This window comes from Trachemys scripta, chromosome 3, assembly GCF_013100865.1.
Source record: "Trachemys scripta elegans isolate TJP31775 chromosome 3, CAS_Tse_1.0, whole genome shotgun sequence".
Lineage (NCBI taxonomy): Eukaryota > Metazoa > Chordata > Testudines > Emydidae > Trachemys > Trachemys scripta.
In genome coordinates this window covers 183,472,782-183,496,295 of record NC_048300.1, presented here as the reverse complement: position 1 = coordinate 183,496,295, position 23,514 = coordinate 183,472,782, and the positions used below count along the sequence as shown (strand labels likewise).

At 39.4% G+C, this 23,514-nt stretch overlaps 1 protein-coding gene and 1 long non-coding RNA gene across 2 annotated transcripts in view; one reads left to right on the top strand and one right to left on the bottom strand.

Moving 5' to 3' along the window:
• Positions 1-3,905, bottom strand: part of LOC117875344 — a 33,412-nt gene extending 29,507 nt beyond the window's left edge. The window contains exon 1 of the long non-coding RNA XR_004645253.1: positions 3,841-3,905. This is a non-coding gene — a long non-coding RNA (uncharacterized LOC117875344). The remainder of the gene's footprint in view (positions 1-3,840) is intronic.
• Positions 3,906-4,023: 118 nt separating this feature from the next.
• Positions 4,024-23,514, top strand: part of APOB (apolipoprotein B) — a 46,284-nt gene continuing 26,793 nt past the window's right edge. Inside the window, exons 1-14 of the mRNA XM_034766594.1 lie at positions 4,024-4,179; positions 5,858-5,893; positions 11,451-11,566; positions 12,988-13,133; positions 14,932-15,085; positions 15,247-15,402; positions 16,638-16,762; positions 16,912-16,997; positions 18,520-18,739; positions 20,254-20,481; positions 20,657-20,774; positions 20,891-21,037; positions 22,349-22,560; positions 22,887-23,124. Of these exons, the coding sequence (XP_034622485.1) occupies positions 4,119-4,179; positions 5,858-5,893; positions 11,451-11,566; positions 12,988-13,133; positions 14,932-15,085; positions 15,247-15,402; positions 16,638-16,762; positions 16,912-16,997; positions 18,520-18,739; positions 20,254-20,481; positions 20,657-20,774; positions 20,891-21,037; positions 22,349-22,560; positions 22,887-23,124 (2,043 nt within the window). The 5' untranslated portion in view covers positions 4,024-4,118. The remainder of the gene's footprint in view (positions 4,180-5,857; positions 5,894-11,450; positions 11,567-12,987; positions 13,134-14,931; positions 15,086-15,246; positions 15,403-16,637; positions 16,763-16,911; positions 16,998-18,519; positions 18,740-20,253; positions 20,482-20,656; positions 20,775-20,890; positions 21,038-22,348; positions 22,561-22,886; positions 23,125-23,514) is intronic.

Genomic DNA, 23,514 nt, shown 5'->3' with positions numbered 1-23,514 from the left:
TCAAGCAGGAGGTCAGGCTAGATGAGCACAATGGTTTCTTCTGCCCTTAAAATCTGTGAATCAGTGAAAGTTCTTCCATTGACTTTAAAAGGTTTTGGATCAGGCTCAAAAGAGAAGGGAAGATGATGGTAACAAAAAATAGATCAAGCGGGTCTATTTCACAATTTGATGGTTCAAAATCAGCTGAATGTTATTTTTAAAAAAATAATCTCTCTCAACATAGCCATCATTGGTTGGATAATCTTTTGTAGGCATCACAACAGAAAGGGGTCTTTAGGAAGGATTTGAAGGAGAAGGTAGTGGCCTTACAAATAAAGTCACTTTGACATGGTGAGTTCTTCGGTCGCCTTCTAATGTTCATAACTGAAGTATTAATCATAAGGCCATATGAAAAGACATCTCCTGCAGTAAACAAATATCAAGGGATCGCTAATAAGGTTATGGCACATTTTAGATGAGTTACCACAATGAAAATGTATGTTATTGGTGCCTCTCACTTTATTCACAGGCATATTACATGCTACAAAATGCTGCAGTTTCCTGATGTGTAATGTTACGCTGTATATAAAGGCTGGATATAATTAATAGAATTTAATGATTAAATACATTCTAATGACCCGATATTAAAAACACTGCTTGGCTGTATGCAGCCTGTTTTAGACACTAGAATCTAAGACGCCCCTAGTCTTTTTCAAGAACTTTTGATTGATACTAATTTCTAGGATACTTGTCTTTCTTTAAATATATTTTTTTAAAAGTCATATGATTTGTGGTTCTGGTTAAATAAACTGGATTACTGAATCAGCAAAATACTTAAGCACATGAGTAACTTTAAGCCCAGGAGCAAGCCCCACGATTCAGTAAGACTATTCACATGACTAAAGTCAACAACCTTCTTGAATCGGGGCCTAAGTCCTCAGTTTAGCTAGGAATCTCTCTAGAGGGTGAAAGGACAGTTTGCTTCCCATGGCCCTTTGATCCTTGGCCTCTGCAAAGTATGAAAGTAGTGCTAGTTACAGTAATGTTTTTTTATGCTGTCAATTTCTGTCCTCTAGGAACTGAACTGAGACTAGTATTCACTAAGGTTGCTTGTAAAAAGGAAACCTTTAAGCGAAAGGTTATTAATATCATTACTACTAACCTTAACTCCCTGGTGTCAAGTATCTGGGGGTAGCCGTGTTAGTCTGTATCCACAAAAACAACAAGGAGTCCGGTGGCACCTTAAAGACTAACAGATTTATTTAGGCATAAGCTTTCATGGGTAAAAAAACCCCTTCTTCAGATGCATGGAGTGAAAATGACAGATGCAGACATTATATAACTACCTGCTCCCTGATTCCGCAAAGAGTAGAGCATAGTAGGTAGCACTTCATTATCCAGTAATGACAAAAGATACAGGAATTTATGATCTGTTCTATATTTTGTTTAAAGTTCAGTCTCCACCTAGCATTGAAATCTGCTCTCTATCTCTTAATGTTTCATTCATTATGACTATGATTTCTGGTAATGCCACGTAGAAGATAATAGTTTTTCTTCTTCTCTTCCATATATTTCATCAATAACTTAGCAAAAAAAAAAAAAGTCTCTCTGCCTGTTATCTAAGATAAAAAACAACAACAGCTGAACCAAGAGTGTAAAATATTTTAATGCAGATGTTCCCCAACTATGGTCTGTGATCTCCGGCTGGCTACATGGTGCTAGCACCTCCTTCTTGTTTCTAATGGTTAAATTACATTAAAAGGTATCTAAAATTTCCTGATATTACTGTTCCCTGTAAGTTATATGGCCCAGGAACGTTATATGAGCATGACAGTGAGGGAGGATGAGCCAGTCATTAGGGCACTAGTCTAGGTCTTGGGAGACAGGGATTCAATAAAGTGTTGTAGCATTTTGTAGCATATATTGTTGTGAGGTTACAATGGGATACTGGCCCATGACTAGGACTCCTAGGTGCTCTGGTAATTCTAACTACCACTATTAATAATAATGCAAGTGTGTCACATACATGCTTCTGGTTTGAGGTGAACTATTGAGGGCAAATTTGGCCCTCATTTATACTAATCCAACCCATTGTCTAAACAATCTGCCCTGATTTACAACTGGAATCCTCACTGAAGAAAATGAGGTTATACAGCAGAATTTATTAACAATCCTGTTAATGGTCGGCAATCCAGAGACTTTTCACTCTTCCAGAGCTGTGCTCACCTGTAGTGCTAAGTGGAGTAAAAAGTAAAAAGATCTATATGTGTCATTAAAATCAGACATGACTGAATACACAGAACACACATTCACCTCTACCTTGATATAACGCTGTCCTCGGGAGCCAAAATCTTACCTCATTATAGGTGAAACCACGTTATATTGAACTTGCTTTGATCCACCGGAGTGTGCAGCCCTGCCCCCCTGGAGCACTGCTTTACCACGTTATATCCAAATTTGTGTTATATCGGGTCACGTTATATCGAGGTAGAGGTGTAGTTGCTTTTCTGATAGTCACATTTCAAAGTAAAAAGAGTGCAACAGGCCAGTCTGTGTTTTGGGGCAGCAATGATCACAATGGGCTCTTTGGAAAACAAAAATGCTTTTCTCCAATACTTTGGTGGATCTGACGGGTACTAGACAAAGTCCCAGCAATGGAAACAGAAGTATGTAAGAAAAGCTGTTCTTGTGGCGTTTTCAACCCAAATCACGGAAGGTCTGTTCTTATGAGATTTCTGGTCTGACCAAAATGGCTTGCCCATCCAAGTGCCTTTAGATGAAATCCTAACCCCAGAGATGTCAAAGAAGGGCTGGGCTCCCTGGCTGAACTATATCTGCCATGATGCAGTACCTACCTTCTGGTTGAACTGACACTGTATGTCATGTGAGTTATGTGAACATGGTGTATCATGGGAGATTAATCTAGCAACAGAGCCTACCCCACAGAGAAGAGTCAAGTCATGAGGTACCTGAATTACAACTCCCAGGAGGCACCCTGGCAGTTTAGGGGAACCCAAATTACTGTTGATCCAAGCTAAAAATAAATGCTTTGATTTGGTTCAAGAAAACAAAAAGAAATATTTTGATTTGGAAATGTCACAACTTCATTGTGGTCAGAAATGTCAAAATCAAAATCAAATATTTTGACATTACTGAATTGAACTTTTGGAAACTTTCCATTCTGAAAAAAAAATTGCTTTTCATATTGATTTGGGAATTTTCCCCCAAATATTGGAATTCCCTATGGGATGGAAATCCTGATTTTTGACCAGCTCTAATATGCACTTAAATGTTCACGAATACTGTACAGTTTTGAATTTCCTTCATTTAGTTCTTTGAATAATAATGATAATTTCTTATCCTTATCTCTCATTTCTTTATTGTTGTTACCAAACAAGGAGATGAACCCTAAAAATCTGGGCTAACTGAAACCAGCAAGAATACTGAATTTTCTAATCCCAACATTTGATATGGCTTGTCGTGCCTGGATATTACCAGCCTGTCTGAAATGCATCTGCTTTTGAGCAAGGTCTGAAGCAAATTTTGGCCCTATAAAGGGCATCCTTAATATTAATTGTTCTGCCTCTTCTGGCCACATGACAGCATGTTCACATTAAGTAAAGAGAAGATGCCCAACTTGCACAACAATCTAATTACTGTCATGTATAAGTACCATTCAAGCCTCTCAGCCTCGATACTAATTCAAAGTTCTGTAGTGCTAGCTTTTCCCAGCAGTAATTTCCATGATTTACTTTATTTCTTGCTAAAAGGAGGAAATCCCTTTTTGTTGGAATATTATCTTCTGCTGTTAAAACTCAGTTAAAGAAAGAAAAATGCAATTGAAGCGGCACAATCATTTACCACAGATAAATGTTCAGTCTTCTGCTGCATTCTGGGGCCTCAGCAGCCCGGGCTGAGCCTTCTGCAGAATTGCAAAGAGGATCCAGGACTCTCACCTTTGGACCTTTTGCAATTTGCTCTGAACTTTCTAACCCGTTTGGCTCAGCTGCTTGCGACAGACTATATAAATGCAGGTCCAAGTGAGAAGGCTCATTCTCTCCCTGAACCGTGGGTAGAGGAGGTGAAGGGAGAAAGGAGAAGAACTGAGGGGACAGCAGCAGTAGGGTCCGGTGCTCACCATGGGCCCTCTGCAGCTCTGGCTGCTGCTGCTGTTGCTGCTCAGCAGTGATGTTCTCACTCGTAAGTAGCAATTGATATGTCAGGGCTTTTTGCTGCTTTATGAGTAAATCTATTAAACTATCAGGGAGGGAAAAATCTGTGGGACTATGAATCACAGAATCAGAGAAGCCAAGGATGGGAAATACGTAATCTGTTCCATTTTTGTGATGGAATGTGTCCTAATAGCAGGATCCATATTGAATCCAAGGAAAAGTTGGAAATTTCACCATTTCTCTGGTTTATTTTTAATTTATTTTACAAGTGTGGTGGTATCATCAGCCTTTATTTTTGCCTAGCTGCTTTTCTTTACAGTGATCATTGCTCACCTGCAAGGAGACATTGTATAGTATTCTGCAGATTTAGTGTGGGTGTTGCTAATACGTTTTACTGCAAGTGCGATGGGATATGAGTGATAAAACATGATGTGTCTGGTAGGAGGCACTGTATGTGAAATAGCGATTTGTATTAAAAGATGACAGTAGCTCTGTAGTAATTTTGATTCAGTTCAGTAAAGATACACCTGGTATAATTTGGGGGAGAAAAGAATGTGGTGTGGTGGAGTTGTAAGATAATTCTCTCCTGGCCGAGGAGTGTCTGTTCAGATTGTTCAATGGTACCCTAGTTTGTAAAATGTTTCGGGATCCTTCAGGAGGATAGAACTATGGGTCCAATCCTTCACCATTGAAATAAATTGGTGGTTAGCAGGATCTGGTCCTATATGCAGGTAATGATAATATTCACCACCAATGTGCCTTTATTGACTTCACCGGAGTTACACTAAGGATGTAGTTAGTCCTATACATTGTTACTAGTATTGTTATTGTTATTAGATTACATGAAATAAGTTACTTTTTTCCTAATACAAAACAATATGAATCTGATCAGTTAAGTCAAAGAAAAGACTGTGGGCTTTGAATCAGGGCATGTGAAAGAATAAAGTCTCAGTATTCAAACTAACCTTAAGTGAATCCAAATATTGCTTAAATTAAACACATTTTTCAACAAATATATTTACCTCTGTTATCAATACAGCTGACTCTTACTTATCTACTTTTCGCCAGTCCACAAATTTTATAATGCAGACACAAAAACAGAGGTCTTCCCCTGCTTCTTAGTCAAGATTTAATAGCAGAGAGCTGTGCAGAGGTCTCATATAGCAAAGCTATCATTATTTTTACAAAGAAATATTACTGCAGTACAATTATTGGTCTACTATTTAATATTTTCATAATTTCATAATTTAAAACCAACCTATAATTTTCAGTGTTGTAAAGAAAGTATATTCCGTGATGCATTTGGTCTGTTTGTCATCTATCAACTGTACTACTTCCCCCATCACAATGCTTTTTTATTATCATGTTGTACATTTAGTGCATTTTACACCATTAATATCAAGCAGCATTTTGCCACTGAGTTCAGTGATCTGAGGATCGGGCCCTTGCTTGCTAATTCACAAAATTCAGTCATTTGCAGTGTTTTTTTAATGCTCGACTTCACCATTTAAGTAGATGGAATTTTGTCTTTTACCTCAGTGTTTGCAGAACTAAGCCCTTAGTTGTTAGTACAAATTAGTGAGGCCCCACTGTGTCTGCATAGCCATCTCTGGACTGTGACGCAGAATGTACATATGTATTTCTATTTTATTTGTTTGATATTAATAATTTGTAAAAGTTTTATTTTATGCTTTGCTTTTTTACAGAAGATGGGCCTGAAAATGGAAATCCAGCTTGCTCAAGTAAGGGTTCTCCCTTTGTATTCCTTTTGCTCTACTATTGTTTTAACTGACTATACCTCCCAAAGTTGAGGTTTTTGGTTTTTTGTTTTCCATTTCCATATATATCCCTTCGTTTAAAACAGATGTTTACTCAGGCAAAACTCCTGTTGACTTCAGGACCTAGAAGGTATCAGGGACTTAGCCCTATGAATTTTAAGATTTTTCATCAGCCTGAATAGCAGTGATTGTGGCTCTGAGTTTTAAAAAAACTTTCCATAAAGAAATACCACATTTATTTGCTTGGTTGATTTTCAAGGTCTCTTATTTTGGAAGTCCCCTTTCTCTAACTTTGAAGATTTAACAAGGAAATCGTATGCATTTCATTTCAATGTACACTGGTAATCTCACTCCTGATTTACTCCTTTCAGTTATTGCTACACCCAGGTATTTGGCTCAAATAGCTAACTAAATACCTACAGAATATGTCAATAACTCTATCAGCTGGGATAATAATTTATTAAACCAACCTAGTCAAGAAACAGGAAATGCTGACTTTATGCACAACCTTTGTAATGAACCCTGGTTGGCCTTGACAGCTTGCTTGGATACAGAATGTTCTTCTGGAGGGTCAGTGTCCCATGAGTTGTTTTGATCTTTATCCTTGATGAGCTTTTGCTTTTTCTTATTTGACACTATAGCACCATCTACAGGCGATCAGGATTAATTCATCCATCTGAACCGATTCAGAGATTTTTTTCTGGGTTTTGCTGTCAATTTCTCAACTTTCTTTTTATTTACTATTTTCATCAGTATTTATTCCTTTTATTACAGATAAGCTTCATGTTAAACACTGGAAATGAAGCAGTAGTTGAAGGGAAATTATGTCTCCTAGAATTAGTACAACAGATATCAGCCTTGTGAGAATTGATGAAAGTATACAAACAATTATAGTATGGTAGAGTCTAAGGTAGTTTGGATAGCCTTCAAACTGTTTGTATGATTGTAATTAATATAATTGGCCAATCAGATTAGTTAAATAATTGAGGATGAAGAGAACTATATCATATTAAGTATTTATTGCTATCATATTCATATTTATTAATAATTAAATCAGTGGTGTCTGAAATAAAATACTTGACATCAAGGGGAAACTAGATAAGGCTTACAGACTCTGGAAATCCAAGGAATACCCATTTGTTCATGTTCTCTGTGTATATCTATCTTCCTACTGTATTTTCCACTGCGTGCATCCGATGAAGTGGGTTTTAGCCCACAAAAGTTTATGCCCAAATAAATGTGTTAGTCTCTAAGGTGCCACAAGTACTCCTTGTTCTTTTTCTAAGGGAAAAAACAGGATACTAACAGCAAAATTCTACTCTCATTTACAACCCCAGTGATGTCAGAGTAAACTCTCGGCCAGATCCTTAGCTGGTGTAAACTGGCACAGATTGACTTCAACAGATCTATGCTAATTTACATCAGCTGAGGATTTGGCTCTCTGATTTGAAATTATTCAGTTCGCACTTCCATTGCTTAGTCTGTCTCATATATTCCTCTTCTAAGATGTATAGCTTCCTTTTAAGATCTCTCTCTCTTTTCCCCTTTAAAGCGTAATTCTTGTACCAAAATATAAAGAAAGCAGTCAAACTCCTACCAGATTCGATTGAGACATTCCCTGCTGACATGATAAAATGTGTTACAGGAGCACGGCTGAGAATATAATACACTTCACTGAGCCAAACACAGTGCTGGCATAAAGAGGCAAAACTATTGATTTCACTGGAGTTGTGTGTGCTGACTCCAAGATGAAGTTGACTTTCCTTCCTCCCAAGGAGGATCAGGGTTAGTTTCCAATTCTGCCTGCAGACACAATGGCAGTTATCTGTGAACAGAATTTGGCCCACCATTTCCAGGCCTGCCACTGGAAGATCTCATATCTCTGTGAGACAGTGAACGGAATTCTGCTTTCATTTGCATCTATGTCACCTCATTGATTTTTCATTTGATCTGGAAGCAGAATTCAGTGTGCTGTTTGTGGCAGGGACCATCTTTTTTGTTCTGTGTTATACAGTACCTAGTATAATGGGGTCCTGGTCCATGATGAGGGCTCCTAGGTGCTACCACAATACAGATAATAAATAATAATAATAATATTAAAGCTGAATCTCCTTTGCAGGTAGGGACAGATAGGTGAAATCCCCCTGTGTGAAGCGGCCCAGCACAAAGCCTGTGCGCCACTTAAGTCCTCTGAGCTCTTAGGAGAGGCTTCTAAACACATTTCCTCCTGCCTGATATTGTCTCAAGGACTTAAACAGTGCACAGACCTGATCTGGGTCCTGTACACATCAAAAAAAATGTCCACTCACATAAAAAGGAAGAACTCCAGGGAGTCCATGAACTCAGGTGTGAGTTTGACTCAGAAAAGTATCTCATGTTCCCAGAAACTTTTGGACGGGAGGACAGTTCTTTAGATTCTCGCAGAATTACAATTAGGGATTCTGGTTTCGGGGGTTCTTTTTTTCCACTCCAGTTCCACATTTATCTTTGTAAACTTGAATCGTGTGAAATTCGTGGACAAATTGGCTCTTATAGTTGTCTTTGAATTGTGACTGAACAAATTTGAGCTGAACTCTGTTAGCAAGGAAGTAAACACCACTTTTAAAGAAACCCAATACAGACTTTTTAAAAACAATCTAATTAATTGTCTGCATAGAATCATAAAAAGGTGGGGCTGGAAGGGATATTGAGATGCCATTAAGTCCAGCCCCCTGTGCTGAGGCAGGACCAAGTAAACCTAGACCATCCCTGACACATGTTTGTCCAATATGTTCTTAAAAGCTTCCAGTGATGGGGACTGAACAATCTCCCTTGGAAACCTACTCTAAAACTTAACTACAGATATAGTTAGAAAGATTTTCCTAATATCTATCTTAAATCTTCTTTACTACAGCTTAAGCTTTTTTTCTTTTCCTATCTTCAGTGGACATGGAAAACAATTGATCACAGTCCTCTTTACAACAGCTGTTAGCATATTTTAAGACTATTATCGGGTCCCCCTTCAGTTTTCTTTTCTCAAGACTAAACATGCCCAGTTTTCTTAACCTTTTCTCATAGGTCAGGTTTTTAAAACCTTTTCTTATTTTTATTGCTCTCCCCTGGACTCTCTCCAATTTGTCTACATCATTCTTAAAGTGTGGTGCCCAGAACTGGATACAGCACTCCAGCTGAGGCCTTACCAGTGCTGAGTAGACAGGACAGTTACTTCCCATGACTTACATACAACACCCTGGAGCAATGTTGGGATTTTTGAAACTGCATCACATAGTTGACTCATTCAATTTGTGATCTACAGTAACCCCCTGATCCTTTCCAATAGTATTACTGGCCAGCCTGTTATTCCCCATTTTGTACATGTGCACTGTATAGTACTTTGCACTTGTTTTTATTGAATTTCATCTTACTGACTTCAGACCAATTCTCTAATTCATCAAGGTAATTTTGAATTCTAATCCTGTCTTTCAAAATGCTTGCAACCCCTCCAGTTTTGGTGTCATCTGCACATTTTAGAAGCATACTCTCCACTCCATCATCCAAGTCATTAAGGAACGTATTTAAGTTTGGAAGGATTTAGATTTAGATTTTTTTCAATTTGACCATACACACAGAAACCAATGAAAAAATATTCCCATCCATAATATTGTAAATTTCCTACCAACAAGTAAGAAAAGAGCTGCTTGAGAACTTATTAGAGTTTGATTTAAGGATATTTACTTTGTATATTTTGACATGTGATGTTGACAATTTGTGTTTTAATGGCTATAAAGCTTTAACTTTTTAAATCTCAATATCTAATGTCATTAAATAATTATTGTCTAAACTTCCCCCCTTAATTTCCTGTAACAACTGTGGACATTTAAATCATTTTTTTTAAATGGCCTAAAATCCATAATTTTGCAAAACTGAAGATTTAAATAGAATATTTTTTAAAAATGCTTAAAATAAATATGTATATTATCCATCAAAATTATAACAAAAATTGATTCTGTCAAACCTAAAAATATTGAATAGGGTCAGACCCAACACTGAACCCTGTGGGACCCATTAGATATGACCTCCCAGTTTGACAGTGAATCATTGATAACGACTCTTTAAGTATGGTCTTTCAACTAGTTTTGCACCTACCTTATAATAATTTCATCTAGACCACATTTCCCTCATTTGCTTAAGAGAATGTTATCTGGGACTGTATCAAAAGCCTTACTAAAATCAAGATATATCACATCTACTGCTTCTCCCCTATCCTCTAGGCCAGTAACCCTGTCAAAGAAGGAAGTTAGGTTGGTTTGGTATGATTTATTGTTGACAAATCCATGCTGGCCATTCCTTATAACCCTATTATTTTCTATGAGCTTATAACTATATTGTTCAAAAAAAAAATTAAGTCTCTTTCCAGGTAACTAACTAATACCTGGAAAGAGACTTAATTTTTTTTTTAACAATATAGTTATAGTTTTTTTTTTCACTGGTCTGTAATTCCCCAAGTCCTTTTTGCTCATCTTTTAAAGATAGGTACTATGTTAGCCCTTCTCCAGTCCTCTGGGACCTCATCCATCCTCCATGAGTTCTCAAACATAATTGCCAACAGTTCCAAGTTTAACCTGTTCTTTCCCTATTTTGGCTTGCATTCCTTCCCTTGTGTTAATATTAACTGTGATGAGTATCTCATCACCATTAACCTTTTTAATGAACACTGAAACAAAATAGGCATTAGACACCTCAGCCTTCTTGATGTCATGAGTTTTAGCTCTCCTTCCCCACTAAGTGGAAGACCTACACTTTCCTTCATCTTTCTCTTCCTTCTAATATATTTAAAGAACCTCTGTTTATTGCCTTTTATGTCCCTTGCTAGGTGTAACTTATTTTGTGCCTTAACTTTTCTGTTTTTGTCCCTACATGCTTATGCTATTCTTTTTATTCCTCCTTAGCAATTCATCTACATTTCCACTTTTTGCAGAATTTCTTTTTTGGTTTCCATGACATTAAAGAGCTCCTGATGGAGCCATATTGGCCTTTCACTATTCTTGCTTTCTTTCCTTTGCATTGTTTCATTTATCCCTTACATTTTCTTCTGATGGGGCCTACGCTCCCAACTGTGCTTACCATTGACTTTAATGGGGGGGAAATTTGAGATGTATAGACTTTAAAGCAGGAAGGGATCATTATGATCATCTAAGCTGACATGTTGCATAATACAAGACAAAGAATCCAATAACTTGTGCATCAAGGCCACAATTTCTGTTTGAGCTATAGCACATATTTTGGAAAAACATCCTATCTTGATTTAAAGGCTTCAAGTAATGACAACTCACCATATTCCTTCTACAGATTTATCTTAAAAAAAAAAAAAAAACTTATGTACAAAACCACAGAAGAAATCAGCCATAGGGATATGCTAATATTTCCCTCATTTCTGGCATTATTTCCAGTTTGCACAATGCTATCTTGGTCTGTATTGGGATTATCTAAATATGCATCTGTCTGTGCTATTCATCAAAAATATTTGTTTTTCTAATTGCAGAAGATGCAACCAGATTTAAACATCTCAGAAAATACGTTTACAACTATGAAGCAGAAATAGCAAGTGGAGTGAAAGGAACAGCAGATTCACGAAGTGGTTCTAAAATTAATTGCAAGGTAAGGAAAGAGGAAGAAAGAACTGACTACAATCAGAAAAAAAGATAATGGGTAACATGGGAATTAACAATTGGAAACTCCTCCCTCATATTTTCCTATGCCCTCCATCTCCTTTCCCCCTCCATTTTTTATTTAGTGAATGTAGTGCTTGTGAAATGCACACATTTGACTGCCCTGAAGTCTGAAGCCATTTATTTTCCGACAGAAAACTGGAGAAAGAGCTGGTTGGATAAATGGTCCTCCCACCCTGTGGCAAATTTTTAATTTTTGGCAAAAAAAATCTAAATCTGAAATATTTTGGCCAAAATCCAAACTATTTTAGCCAAAATATTTCTATTCCAGAATGTCACTGCAGTGCCTTGTGGGAGTTGTAGTTTGGGTGCCTTGTGCTCCCATTTTCTTCTACAAGTTGGATTCCCTGGTTGGACTACTCTCCCCTATTGGTGAGGAGAGGCAGTGCATCATGGGAGTTGAATGGCCATGATGTATCTTAGGAGATAAAACCTGGCTGGGGAACCCAGTCCTTAGAGGAGAGTAGAAATGTGAGCCAACCAAACTACTATTCCCATGAGACAGAAATATTTTGGGTTTGGAACATTCATTTTTTTCAATGAAAAATCAAAGTTTTCCATGGAAAACAGACACTTTTTCAACAAAAAAGTCATTCAATTGAAAACCCAATATTCTGTTGAAAAATAGTTTTAACTGAAAATTCTCTACCAGCAGAAAGTGAGGAACTGGTTCATGGATCTAGTTTGGTGAAATGGATGGAGCAGGAGACCTGGGTACTTGTTCCAGGCTTTGCTATTGACTTACTATGTGATCATGGGAAAGTCACATAATGTGTCTGTCTCTCAGTTTACCCATTTTTAATATGAGGACTATATTATTAATTATTCGTATTTCCATAGCTTTTAGGAGCCCTAGTCATAGACCAGGACTCCTACATACTAGGTACTCTACAAATCTATATGACCTCTACTCCACCGGGATATTGTGAGATTACTTAAAGCACTCTTCGATCTTCACACAAAAACTCCTATACAAGTGCACGGTGCACACAGTCAGGACCGGCTCCAGGGCCCAGTGAAGGAAGCAGGTGCCTGGGGTGGCCAATGGAAAGGGGCAGCAGTCCGTGTGTTGTTGGTGCGGCACGTCTGGGTCTGCGGCGGCAATTCGGCGGCGGGTCCTTCACTCCCTGTCTTCTGCTTCGGCAGCACTTTGGCGGCAACTCAATCGGGGTTTTTTTGGGGGCGGTTTTGCCGCTTGGGGCTGCAAAAAAGCTGGAGCCGGCCCTGCACACAGTGTTACTTTAAAAATAAATTTAAGAAAATCTCCTGTATCTTTAAAAATATGAACCACATAGTTCTTCAGGAGTGATAGTAAGAGAAGGAGCAAACATGTGCTGTGTATGTTTTCAGGTTGAGCTGGAGGTCCCACAGCTGTGTAGCTTCATCCTGAAGACAAGCGAATGTACCCTGCGAGAGATGTCTGGTGTGGACGCTGAGGGAAAGAGTCTCCTGAAACAGTCAAAGAACTCAGATGACTTTGCCAGAGCCATGGCCCAGTGAGCAAAAACTTACTAGAGCCTTTGCTAACAAACCCATCCTTATTTAATTCGGGATAGACTATGACTTCACAACCTGCTCTGTCCTTAGAAGGGGTGGTGTATGGCAGTGCTGTCCCAGACTTGTGAGGCTGAGAGAGCAGGAGGCTGAAGGGACCTAGTTGCAACTCCTTGATTCAGAGCCACCTGTCTGTGGAACAATTTAGGGCTGCATGGGAACAGCCCTGAATTGGGTCACTGAAAGCCTGGGTGTAGCAGAGCTCAATTCCCTGTCCCATCCACACTCTGGGCAGGTCTACACTACGAGGGAAAGTCGATCTAAGCTACACAATTTGAGTTACGTTAGCAACTAACCACCAGGGGTCGATTTAGCTCTTCACTAGACCCGCTAAATTGAGCCCTGGTGGATCAATCGCCGCAGCGTCGATCCACCGGTAAGTGGAGACAAACCCTCTGATGCTGGAATGTTCACAGCCTGCTCCCTTCTCTTCTTCATATCAGGAGTGTAGAGAGTGCTTGTGTAGGAGTTAGTGTAGTTCACTCTGAGTTTTCTACCAGAGGAAAGTTCCCCTGAACATGAGGAATTGTTAAATGGCTGTGTCCAGCCACTTTGCAGACTATTTTGCTTGGCTTACACAGCACAAAGTAACATTAGCCCACCTAAGCATACAGCCCAGGCTTCTGCTACTGACCTTTAATGTCCTTCACAACTTAGCTCCTTCCTACACTGGTAATTTATTGTGTCTGCCCTTTCTGGTCCACCAGTGAAACCAGCTTCCATTGCTTGTTTGTCCATTTCTCCACATGAACTTTCACACTTGTTTCAATGCCTCCCTTTATGCATGTAACACCCTTCCTGAATAAGTCTCTAATGCTATTACCCTGTCATGCACATCACAGGCCATAGAATTGCACCCAGGGATTCTTGCATCAAGCAAAATAACTTGAGGTTGAGGAGCTAAGCATATTTGTTAGAAAGATATCCAGTCTTGATTTAAAGACCTCCAGTAATGGAGAATCAACCACATTGCTTGGTAGTCTGTTCCAATAGTTAATTACCCTTACTTTGAAAACATCACATCTTATTTCCTATCTGAATTTGTCTAAATTCAGCTACCAACCATTGGATTTTGTTATGCATCTGCACACTAGATTAAAGAGCACTCTAATGTCAGAAATCTTCTCCCTGTATAGATAGTTACAGATCCATCAAGTTTACCCTTAGCCTTCTCTATTGAGTTTATTGTAGACTCAGCTCCTTAATCCTGTCACTATAAATTAAGTTTTCCAGATCACAAATCATTCTTGTTGCTCTTCACTGAATGTCCTCAAAGTTTACAACATCTTATTCTTTAAGTGTATACACCAGAACTGAGGTGGTATTAATGGTCAGTAGTCTCCTACTCAGTATTCAAAGAAATAATACTAGGTAGAGTCGTGGTTGGGGATAGTCTAAACAGAATTGGGGAAAGAACAAAGCAATATAAAATAATAAGCAGTGAGCCCAAGATCACTATTTCTCATGAAAAAGGGGAAGGGAAAGATGCAGAAACTGGTTTATTAGGGAACATTTTAAATGCTGTTTTAAATGATTTGGAATGTGTGTGTTTGTATAGTCCTTGGCACAATGGAGTCCAATCTTGATTGGGGTTTCGGGAGCCACATTAATACAAATGAATAATAATAAATAATTTTACATCTAGATGTACATGGAGCATTTGGCAATAATCAAGATGGTAAGCTCTTGGCTAGCTTGTTTTTATTTTTGTCTCACACCTACTGTTTTTTTGGGGGGCAGGTATGAACTGAAATTTAGCACTCAGGATGGGAAGAAGGTCCAGCTTTATTCAGAGAAGGATGAACCAATGAACATTCTTAACATCAAGAGAGGGATCATCTCAGCACTTATTGTGCCAATGGAAACTGAAGACAATCTAAAAACAATCTCCATGGTAGGAAGCTGAGCAACCGTTAATTTACTTCTTTAACAAATTCAGCAAAACCCACTAAGTGGGCCCTGTCCTGAAGTTCTTACTCAGACAATGGGATTTCAGACTAGACTTGAACTCTTTTGGTAACATGAACAGTGATGCTAATTTTTCCCACTCTCCAGGATACCATATATGGGAAGTGCGACAGTGAAGTTGAAGTCAAGGATAGGAAAGGGAACACAGCATCAGTTATTTCAATTAATAGAAACTTGAAAACCTGCGATAACTTCAATCCCATCAGAGACTATGTCAGCCCAATTGCCCTCATAAAGGGACTGGTAAGTACATCAGGGCATAATGTTATTTAAGAAAGTGCTTCATTATAGTTATTTTAGTTTTTCAGAATCTGACCCTCTGCCTTTGCTTCCTGCCATTAGTGGTAGTCAATGGAAAAATCTGAACTTTGGGAAATTAATATCATCTCAACTTCTTTCACATTGTTCTCACAAATATTTCAATGTGATGTGTTGTTTTTTGGTTTGTTTTTATTTGTTTTTTAAGAGAATAGTTCCGAATCACTGATTTTATATATATGTAATCAGACTTTCCCATGGGCTTAATACTGTCAGGAGTGAGGCACCTTATAAGATCAGGTCCAAGGTTTTCTAGATAGCCCATTAAACTTTATTGGCCAAATCTTCCAACATGCATATGCCCATTGCATGTAATCAGCATACGTATGCAAGTAGCTTGATGTGCATGTGCATGCTGAAGTTTCTGCATGCACCAAGATAAATCCTTTGACAAGCCCCATCCTCCGAGGCACTCAGGGTATTTGTGTGTGCAAGTAGGCTGGGTGCAAACACGTGCACACACATGCAAACACACACACTGAAAGATTTGTTCCTGGTACCGAATGCTCGTGTGCTTATTCTTTTAATGTTCGTTGCTGATGGAAATCTTTAAACCATTTGTAACTACAGAGTCCGTAGGAGGACTGTGAAGTACATACACTGTTTTAAAGTATCTAAACTATTCTACCCATTGCAAATTACTTCATAATGATAAGGACCAGTGCTTAATTTGTGCCAGAGTTTGCCAGGGCTGAGGCTGGGCACCTCTAGGCTTGACAGTCCATAGCTCTGGCACCTCTGGGTTTGTTGCATCCGTTATGAATGTCAAAAAAATACTTGAGCCCTAGCACCTAATTGCTGGAGCCCGGGCAACTTCTTTCATTACAAATTAAGCACTGATATGGCCATGTCCTTTCCTGTAGGCTGTAAGGGCTCAGTCCTGCAGTACATTCTCAAGCAAACACCATAATAACTTCACTGACACTTAGGACAAGATATCTTCAGGAGTGTTGGCTGTGAAGAGACTGCAGGATACGGACTGAGATATTGGCGCGGTTTTTCTTTAGACAAGGCTGTGATTTAATTATGAACTAAACGGCAGCACCACTCCCAATGTGCTGTCACTGTTAATGTTGCAGCCCAGTAACAATAGCCATCAGAAATGTGCTCATTTCACTAAAACAAAATATGCTAAATGTTCCTCAAACTATGTTTTACAGCACAGCCCATTAGCCACCCTGCTCAGCAGCAGTCAAGCCTGTCAGTACACTATAGATTTAAGGAGAAGGCATGTGGCTGAAGTAAACTGCAAAGAAAAACACCTATTTCTGCCTTCCTCATACAAGTAGGTGGCATGTTATATATCGTTACCCTTCCTTTGTAAATAGTCATAGTGAATGATAATAGGTCAAATTCTGCCCTGATTTACTGCCCATGCAATGGCGGGCAGGATTCAGCACAACTGAAGGACTGCATTTTTCTGTTATTTACTAGAAATCAGTATGGTATGATGGCACAAGTCACGCAGACTCTGAAACTTGTCGAAACCCCCAAAATCAACAACAGAAACTTTGATGAAGGTAGGTCTGCAGTACTGAAACATTTTTCCGTTTCATCGTGACACATTTCTGGCTTCCAATCTCAGCATGCACTCCTCATAAAACATGTCCACTGACCAAGTTAGATTAGCTTTGTTAAGAAATGCCTAACCACCTACGATAAAAAAAGCTGCATATCACCTTCAGGAAATAGCAATGGTGTGTATTCACCTATACATGAAATAATTCTAGATATGGGGAAACAAATGCACTGTTCAGCTACATCAGTACCTATATAAAACTTCATGAAGATCCTGTTAGTTAAACAGGAAGGATGCTTCAAGGAGTCAGAAACTAAAATGTCTCTGTGATGTCCTGCTCTTGTGGGCAGCATTGCCTAGTGGTCAGGGTTTAGGCCCTTAGATATGCGGGGGTGGGGCGTGTAGGGGAGCCTGGGCCCTCCCCCTCCACCAGGCTCCAGCTCAGGGCCCTGTGAGGGCTATCAAAGGACTGACATCCAGGAAATCCTTAAGGCTGCCCTCCCTAGGCAACTTCCTACTACCCCACTATGGTTCAAAGTTTGAAGTCTGTGACAAGAAGGTGTGAAGGGGTTTAGCTCACCGCTGGGCACTTCCTCATGCTCTCTATCTCTCTCAGGGCAGCAGCTGCCTCCTCCTGTGACTTGGCCCCCTAGCCAGGTCAGTCCCCAGTCTCTTCCCTGTCAGGGTAGTCTGTACCCGTGGGGTACAAAAGGGGCGGAATGAGGACCCCAACTCACGACCCTCGAAAATGGAATAGGACCATAAGTTGTAAGGGGTGTGACTAGGGGCGTGCACTGCAGGTATATTTGGGCCTGCTAAGGAGGAGGAGGTGGGAATGGGGAATTGGGGAATGGGGAACAGAGACATAGGCAAGGCTCTGCGGCGTCAGAGCTGAGAAGGGGGATACGAGGTAAAGGCTCTGCGGTGTCAGAGCTGGGAAGGGGGACACGGGGTAAAGGCTCTGCGGTGTCAGAGCTGGGAAGGGGGATATGAGGTAAAGGCTCTGCGGCATGAGAGCTGGGAAGGGGGATATGAGATAAAGGCTCTGCGGTGTCAGAGCTGGGAAGGGGGACACGGGGTAAAGGCTCTGTGTTGTCAGAGCTGGGAACGGAACACTGAGAAACAGACCCTGCCAGCGTGTAGAGCTATGAATATGCTTGCTTGGAACTAACCTCAATAAACATCAAATTGTCTGCACTTCAGACTTCTGGTCTTCTGCTTTCTGTCTGCGTGACAAGAAGCCTTCTAACAGTCTTCCCTTCCCTCAGCAAGTTGTTGTTGGGAGAGGTCCTGCCTTCCCTCAGCCCTTTCCTCAGGAGCTGCAAGTTTCAGATCCATTCTCTTCCCTGATCTGCCACCAGTGAGCTATTTTGCTCCCTTTTAACTCCTCCTCCAGTCTGTTCGTGTCTTGCAAGTGTAGCAGGGCGGGGCTAGCTGAGCTGCTCTGGGCTCCTGGTTACCCAGTGTGAGGTTTGTAGATCACAGTCCTTACAGAAAGAAATAATGCTTTTCCTGTTTGTTAGATAAACTGGAAAAGAAAAGACTTTCCTTGGAAAGTGCTGATACCAAATCCCGCCGGCATGGAGACGCTGTGCTGAAGGTCCTCCAGGATCTGCAGAAGTTGTCAGTCTCCCAGCAGAACCAGCAGAGAGCAAGCCTTTTTTACAAATTTGTAACTGGACTTAGAGGCTTACACAATGACACTCTAGGGTCTCTTGTACGAAAGATGATGGAGACCTCAAGGTAATGTATAAAAAGTGTAATTCTCGCATTGTGTAAACACAAAGCCTGGCAATGTTGAATCAAATTTAATTCCAGAGGTGATGTTCTCCTGTAAACAGTTTTAATCATAGCCTAAAGTAATATCTTAAATGCTGTAATAGTTGGACATTGGGAAAGACTACTAAGAGTATGTGTGTTTGAGGGAGAGACAGAAAGCTATTTAAATGTTATCCCATAAACAAACAAGTCCAGTGTGGTAATAATTTACTTCAACAGGTTTATTCTTACCTTCCACGAGGTAGTAATATTTTTTCATTTGCTCATTAACTGTTACTTTGATATATATAAATCCTAATATATTTTTGGGGGAGTAGACTCCTAAATGTAAATCACACTGCTCAGTATTATATGGAATCAAATCCAAAACTTGTACCAATTGTCCCTTAAATGGTCATGTAATAAATGCTGCACAACAGCATAATAAGCCTTTATCACAGACGTCAGCAGTCCCCCTGTGACTCCTCCCCTCCGCTCCCCCATGAATAGGTTACTACTATGAGATAAATCTGGATTAGACCTTGGGTAGGCTATTCAGGGAATAGATGTGTTAAAATGCACTGATTGCAAGCCCTGGCACCGGGTGCTACCACTACCCAATCTCCAGTTGTGGAGAGAAAATTTTTGGAGGTCCAGGAGTGGGGCACAAATCTATTGCTCCACCATTTCCCTTCTGGCTGCATTTTATTCCATTACACATACACAGAAAAAAAGCAGCCTCCGTTTAACTCATGTTACACTGTATGAGGAATGTGATTGGTTTGTGGATGTGTGGAGGGCGAGATGGTTAAAGAGAGAAACATGTGACTACATATCTTGGTTGTTCTGTGTTTGTACAGTGCCTAGCACAATGTACAGTGCCTGGTCCAGGAATTGGGCTCCTAAGTGCTACAATAATACAAATAATGAATAGTAATAACAGTTATGTAATAAACCTTTGTCCATAGCTGGTTATGATATTAGCATAATTTGTAAAAATAATATGATTTTAACTGATTTTTAATAGCCATTTGTGTGATCTATTTAGAGACACACAGAGATATAGGGATATATCACTCACACTAGAATGCATACAAATCTAGATACAGACACAGAATACATAGATATAAAAAATATCGATGATACAGATAGGGATGGAGAAGGATACGCCTGAACTAAAACCCCAGTTCCAAACCCTCCTCTGGACTTTGTGGAAGTTTGGATCTAGATTTGAACTTCAGGTTTGGACTAGTCTCTACAGTGGACCTGACTGGAAAACTCTGACTCTGAGCCACTCCATATTTCACGAAGTTCTGATTTGAATCTCAAATCTGAATTTCATGACTCCATAGAGACCTAAAAACATTTCTATTGTAGAAAATATCTATCCTCATTTGAATATAGTTGTAACACACTGGCTGCATGTTTCTTTCTAATATGCAACATGGACATATACTCAAGAACATTGGACTAATGTCAATAATTTCTTTCCCTTTCAGTTCCATCACAGTGCAGGGTCTGATTCAGTGTGGTACCCCAGATTGCTTCGGTTCTGTACTTCAGATAATAAGAACTGGAAATGTCGATCCTCTGGTGGCGGACGCAGTCACATACAGCCTTGGACTCCTGCCTTTTCCATGTACCAAAAGAATACGGGAAATTCTTAACATGGCCCAGTATCAGCAAAGTCGAGCTACTTTTTATGCTTTAAGCCATGCTGTTACCAAGTGAGTATATGTGCAGATACGTATACAGAAAAAAAGCGTTAGGACACACTCTGAAAGCAATCATTATTTGGAGATTTAATCATTCAGTTTACTATGTTTGTGCAAATTGACTTAGAAAAGGATTCCCTAATAAGGTGTTTCTAATGGTTTCTGGTTCATTTGTGTCTTCCCATAGATTCTATGAGGACAAGAGAACAGTGACACAGGAAATAATGGATGTTGCAAACTTTATGGAGTCAATGATTGGCAATGAGTGCTCTGGGAATGATGAGTTAACCTACCTCACACTTAGGGTATTTTAATTTGCCTCTCTCTTTATATAATCTATTATTTTAAAATCACAGCATGCAGTATAGCATTCTTATTGATTGGGGAAATATATTTATTTCCTTGTTTTCATAATTCACAGGCTATTGGAAACATGGGCAAGGCAATGGAGGTTGCTAATCCAAACCTGAAATCTGCTCTGAAGACATGTATCAAAAGTGAAGTTGCATCAATTTCTGTTCAGAAAGCAGCCATCCAGGCACTGAGAAGAATGACTATTACTGATGAGGTAAATCAATCTTGTATAGTTCTAGCTCATCTCAGTTGTATGCTTCAAGTTAATGATTAAACAAAACAGGCTTTCTCCATCCATGAATATTTTATGCTATTTCCCCATTATCTATTCCCCTGCCTTTCTTTAGAACCCCTTCCTTGATTTTACCAGGGCTGCTACTCCTCTCACAGCAGCATTCTCAATGGGCATGTGTGAATTGGAATAGCTCCATTGTGTTGCTCCTGCTTTACACAGGTTTAATTACGTGAGAGGAGAATTGGATATGTCCATTGCTATTGGATGGTGTCTTCAATGAAGTAATTACAATGAGGATGTAGCCCAGTGACTTCAAGAGAGTTACCTCTGATTTACACAGGTTTAATTACAGTGAGAGGAGAAGAATCGGGCTCATTGCTTTTACTGGGTGGATATTTGTTGTGGTAGTGTTGCCTAGTGGGTAATTCAGGTTCTATTCCTGGTTCTACCACTGGCCTTCTGGGTGACCTTGGGCAAGTCAGCCTCTCTGTGCCTCATTTTCTCTGTCTATACAATGGGGATAATGGTACTGACCTCCTTTGTAAAGTGCTTTGAGATCTATGGATGAAAAGCACTGTATAAGAGCGAGGTATTATTTGTATTTGCACTACAGCAGCATCAGGTTTGTTTAAACCACATGGGTTGCATCATGCTAGACACTTTACAGAAATGTAGAAAAAGCCAGTTCCATCTCCAAAGAGCTTACAGTCTACAAGACAGGACCTTTTTTCATATTTTAAATAGTTGTTAAGATGTTAAGATGTTAAGATCACCCCAAACATTACAGGGAATGTTTTTCTTGTGTACTATGAAGGTGAAGTAATCAGGATTATTATGCAATATATATGAAATAAGTAGAGCTGGTTGGGAAATTATTTATTTTTCCCTAAGAAAAATGTCAAGCAAAAAACCTTTTCATTTTTCATCTAAAGTTTTCTTCAGAAGTTTTTGGCCTTTTGTTGACAAAATAAAAACTAAAAATGTTTTGGTTTTCAACAACCAACAAACAACAGTTTTCATTTTCAGTTGCCAGAAACCAAAATGAATTTCAGTTTTGACAAAAGCAGATTTTGTTCATGAAAATTTCCATCAAAACAAAGTTTTAATGAATTTTTTTTTACCAGTCCTAGAAGTAAGTAGCTTCCCTCCTCTATAACTCCAATAAAGTTGCAACAAGGTTGCACGGTGTCATTAAGGGAATCATTTGACCCAACATGTTCCAATCAGAGACTGGCAATATCACCTAGCTAGATTATTAGTGCACTAATGTACCTTTCATTGTTGGTACAGGACCGTACTGTGCTTCTTAAAGCTTTCCAAAATGCCGATGCTCCAGTTGATAAACGTCTGGCAGCCTATCTTATGCTGATGAAAAGTCCTTCCACATCTGATCTCAACAAGATCACTAGAGCGCTCCTAAAGGACAAAAGTGAACAAGTGAAAAGCTTTGTTGCAACCCACATTGCCAACATCTTGGACTCTGAGGAAGTAGGCATCGAAGAGTAAGTACAATTAAATTGTACTTTGTTGACATAAGAACAAAGTTCTAACCCTAATTGGAATGGTGAACTGAAATAGCCTCATTTAAACAATTTAAAGTCAGAGAGCCAGATAATCAGCTGGTATAAATTGGTGGGTTCAATACAGATATGCCAGCTTACATCCACTTAGGTTCTGGCTCTTACCCTTGCTTTTTCTACGTGAACAAGTGCAGAGCATTCACTAAGTACAATCAAGACACGTGGCAGAAGAAATCATTATTGTTTGAAGACTAGCTGATTTCTGGAATGTTTACTAACTGTATTCCAATTCATTTTCTTTTTCTTAGTCTTAAAAACAAAGTACAAGAAGCTCTTAAAGGATCTCAGATTCCAGCAGCCAATGACTTCAGAAAGTTTTCACAAAATTATCAGATTTCCAAACGTATTTCCCTGCCCGGGAATGATCCTGTCTCAGCCAAAGTAGAAGGAAATCTGATATTCGATCCAAACACCTACATTCCTAAAGAAACCATGCTAAAAACTACTCTGCAGTTGTATGGACTTAGCCCAATGGATATCTTTGAGGTACAACAGATGTCAAATCCTTACACTATTACTCAGTTTTTACATATTTTCTTTCTGTTTGCTTATACTGACTTGCAGTGACTAAATATGTTATTTTTGCAAGCACCAAGATCCTGATCTAAACCCCATTGATGTCAAAAGGAGCCCTGCCATTGACTTCAGTGGGCTTTGGATCAGACGGGCCCTTTCTTGGCACCCAGTACCATTGTGTCTGGGAGCATTTCAGGCTTAGGTTGAGTCATTCAAGATCTCATTAAGCGTAAAATTCACCCCTATGCAAAAGCCCCACTTGAAGTGCATGCATCCTAATGTCACACTTGAACACTCATATTACGGTTTAGAAGGGTGTAAGCAATTCATAGGTCTTGTGCTGATGGAGGTGAATTTCAC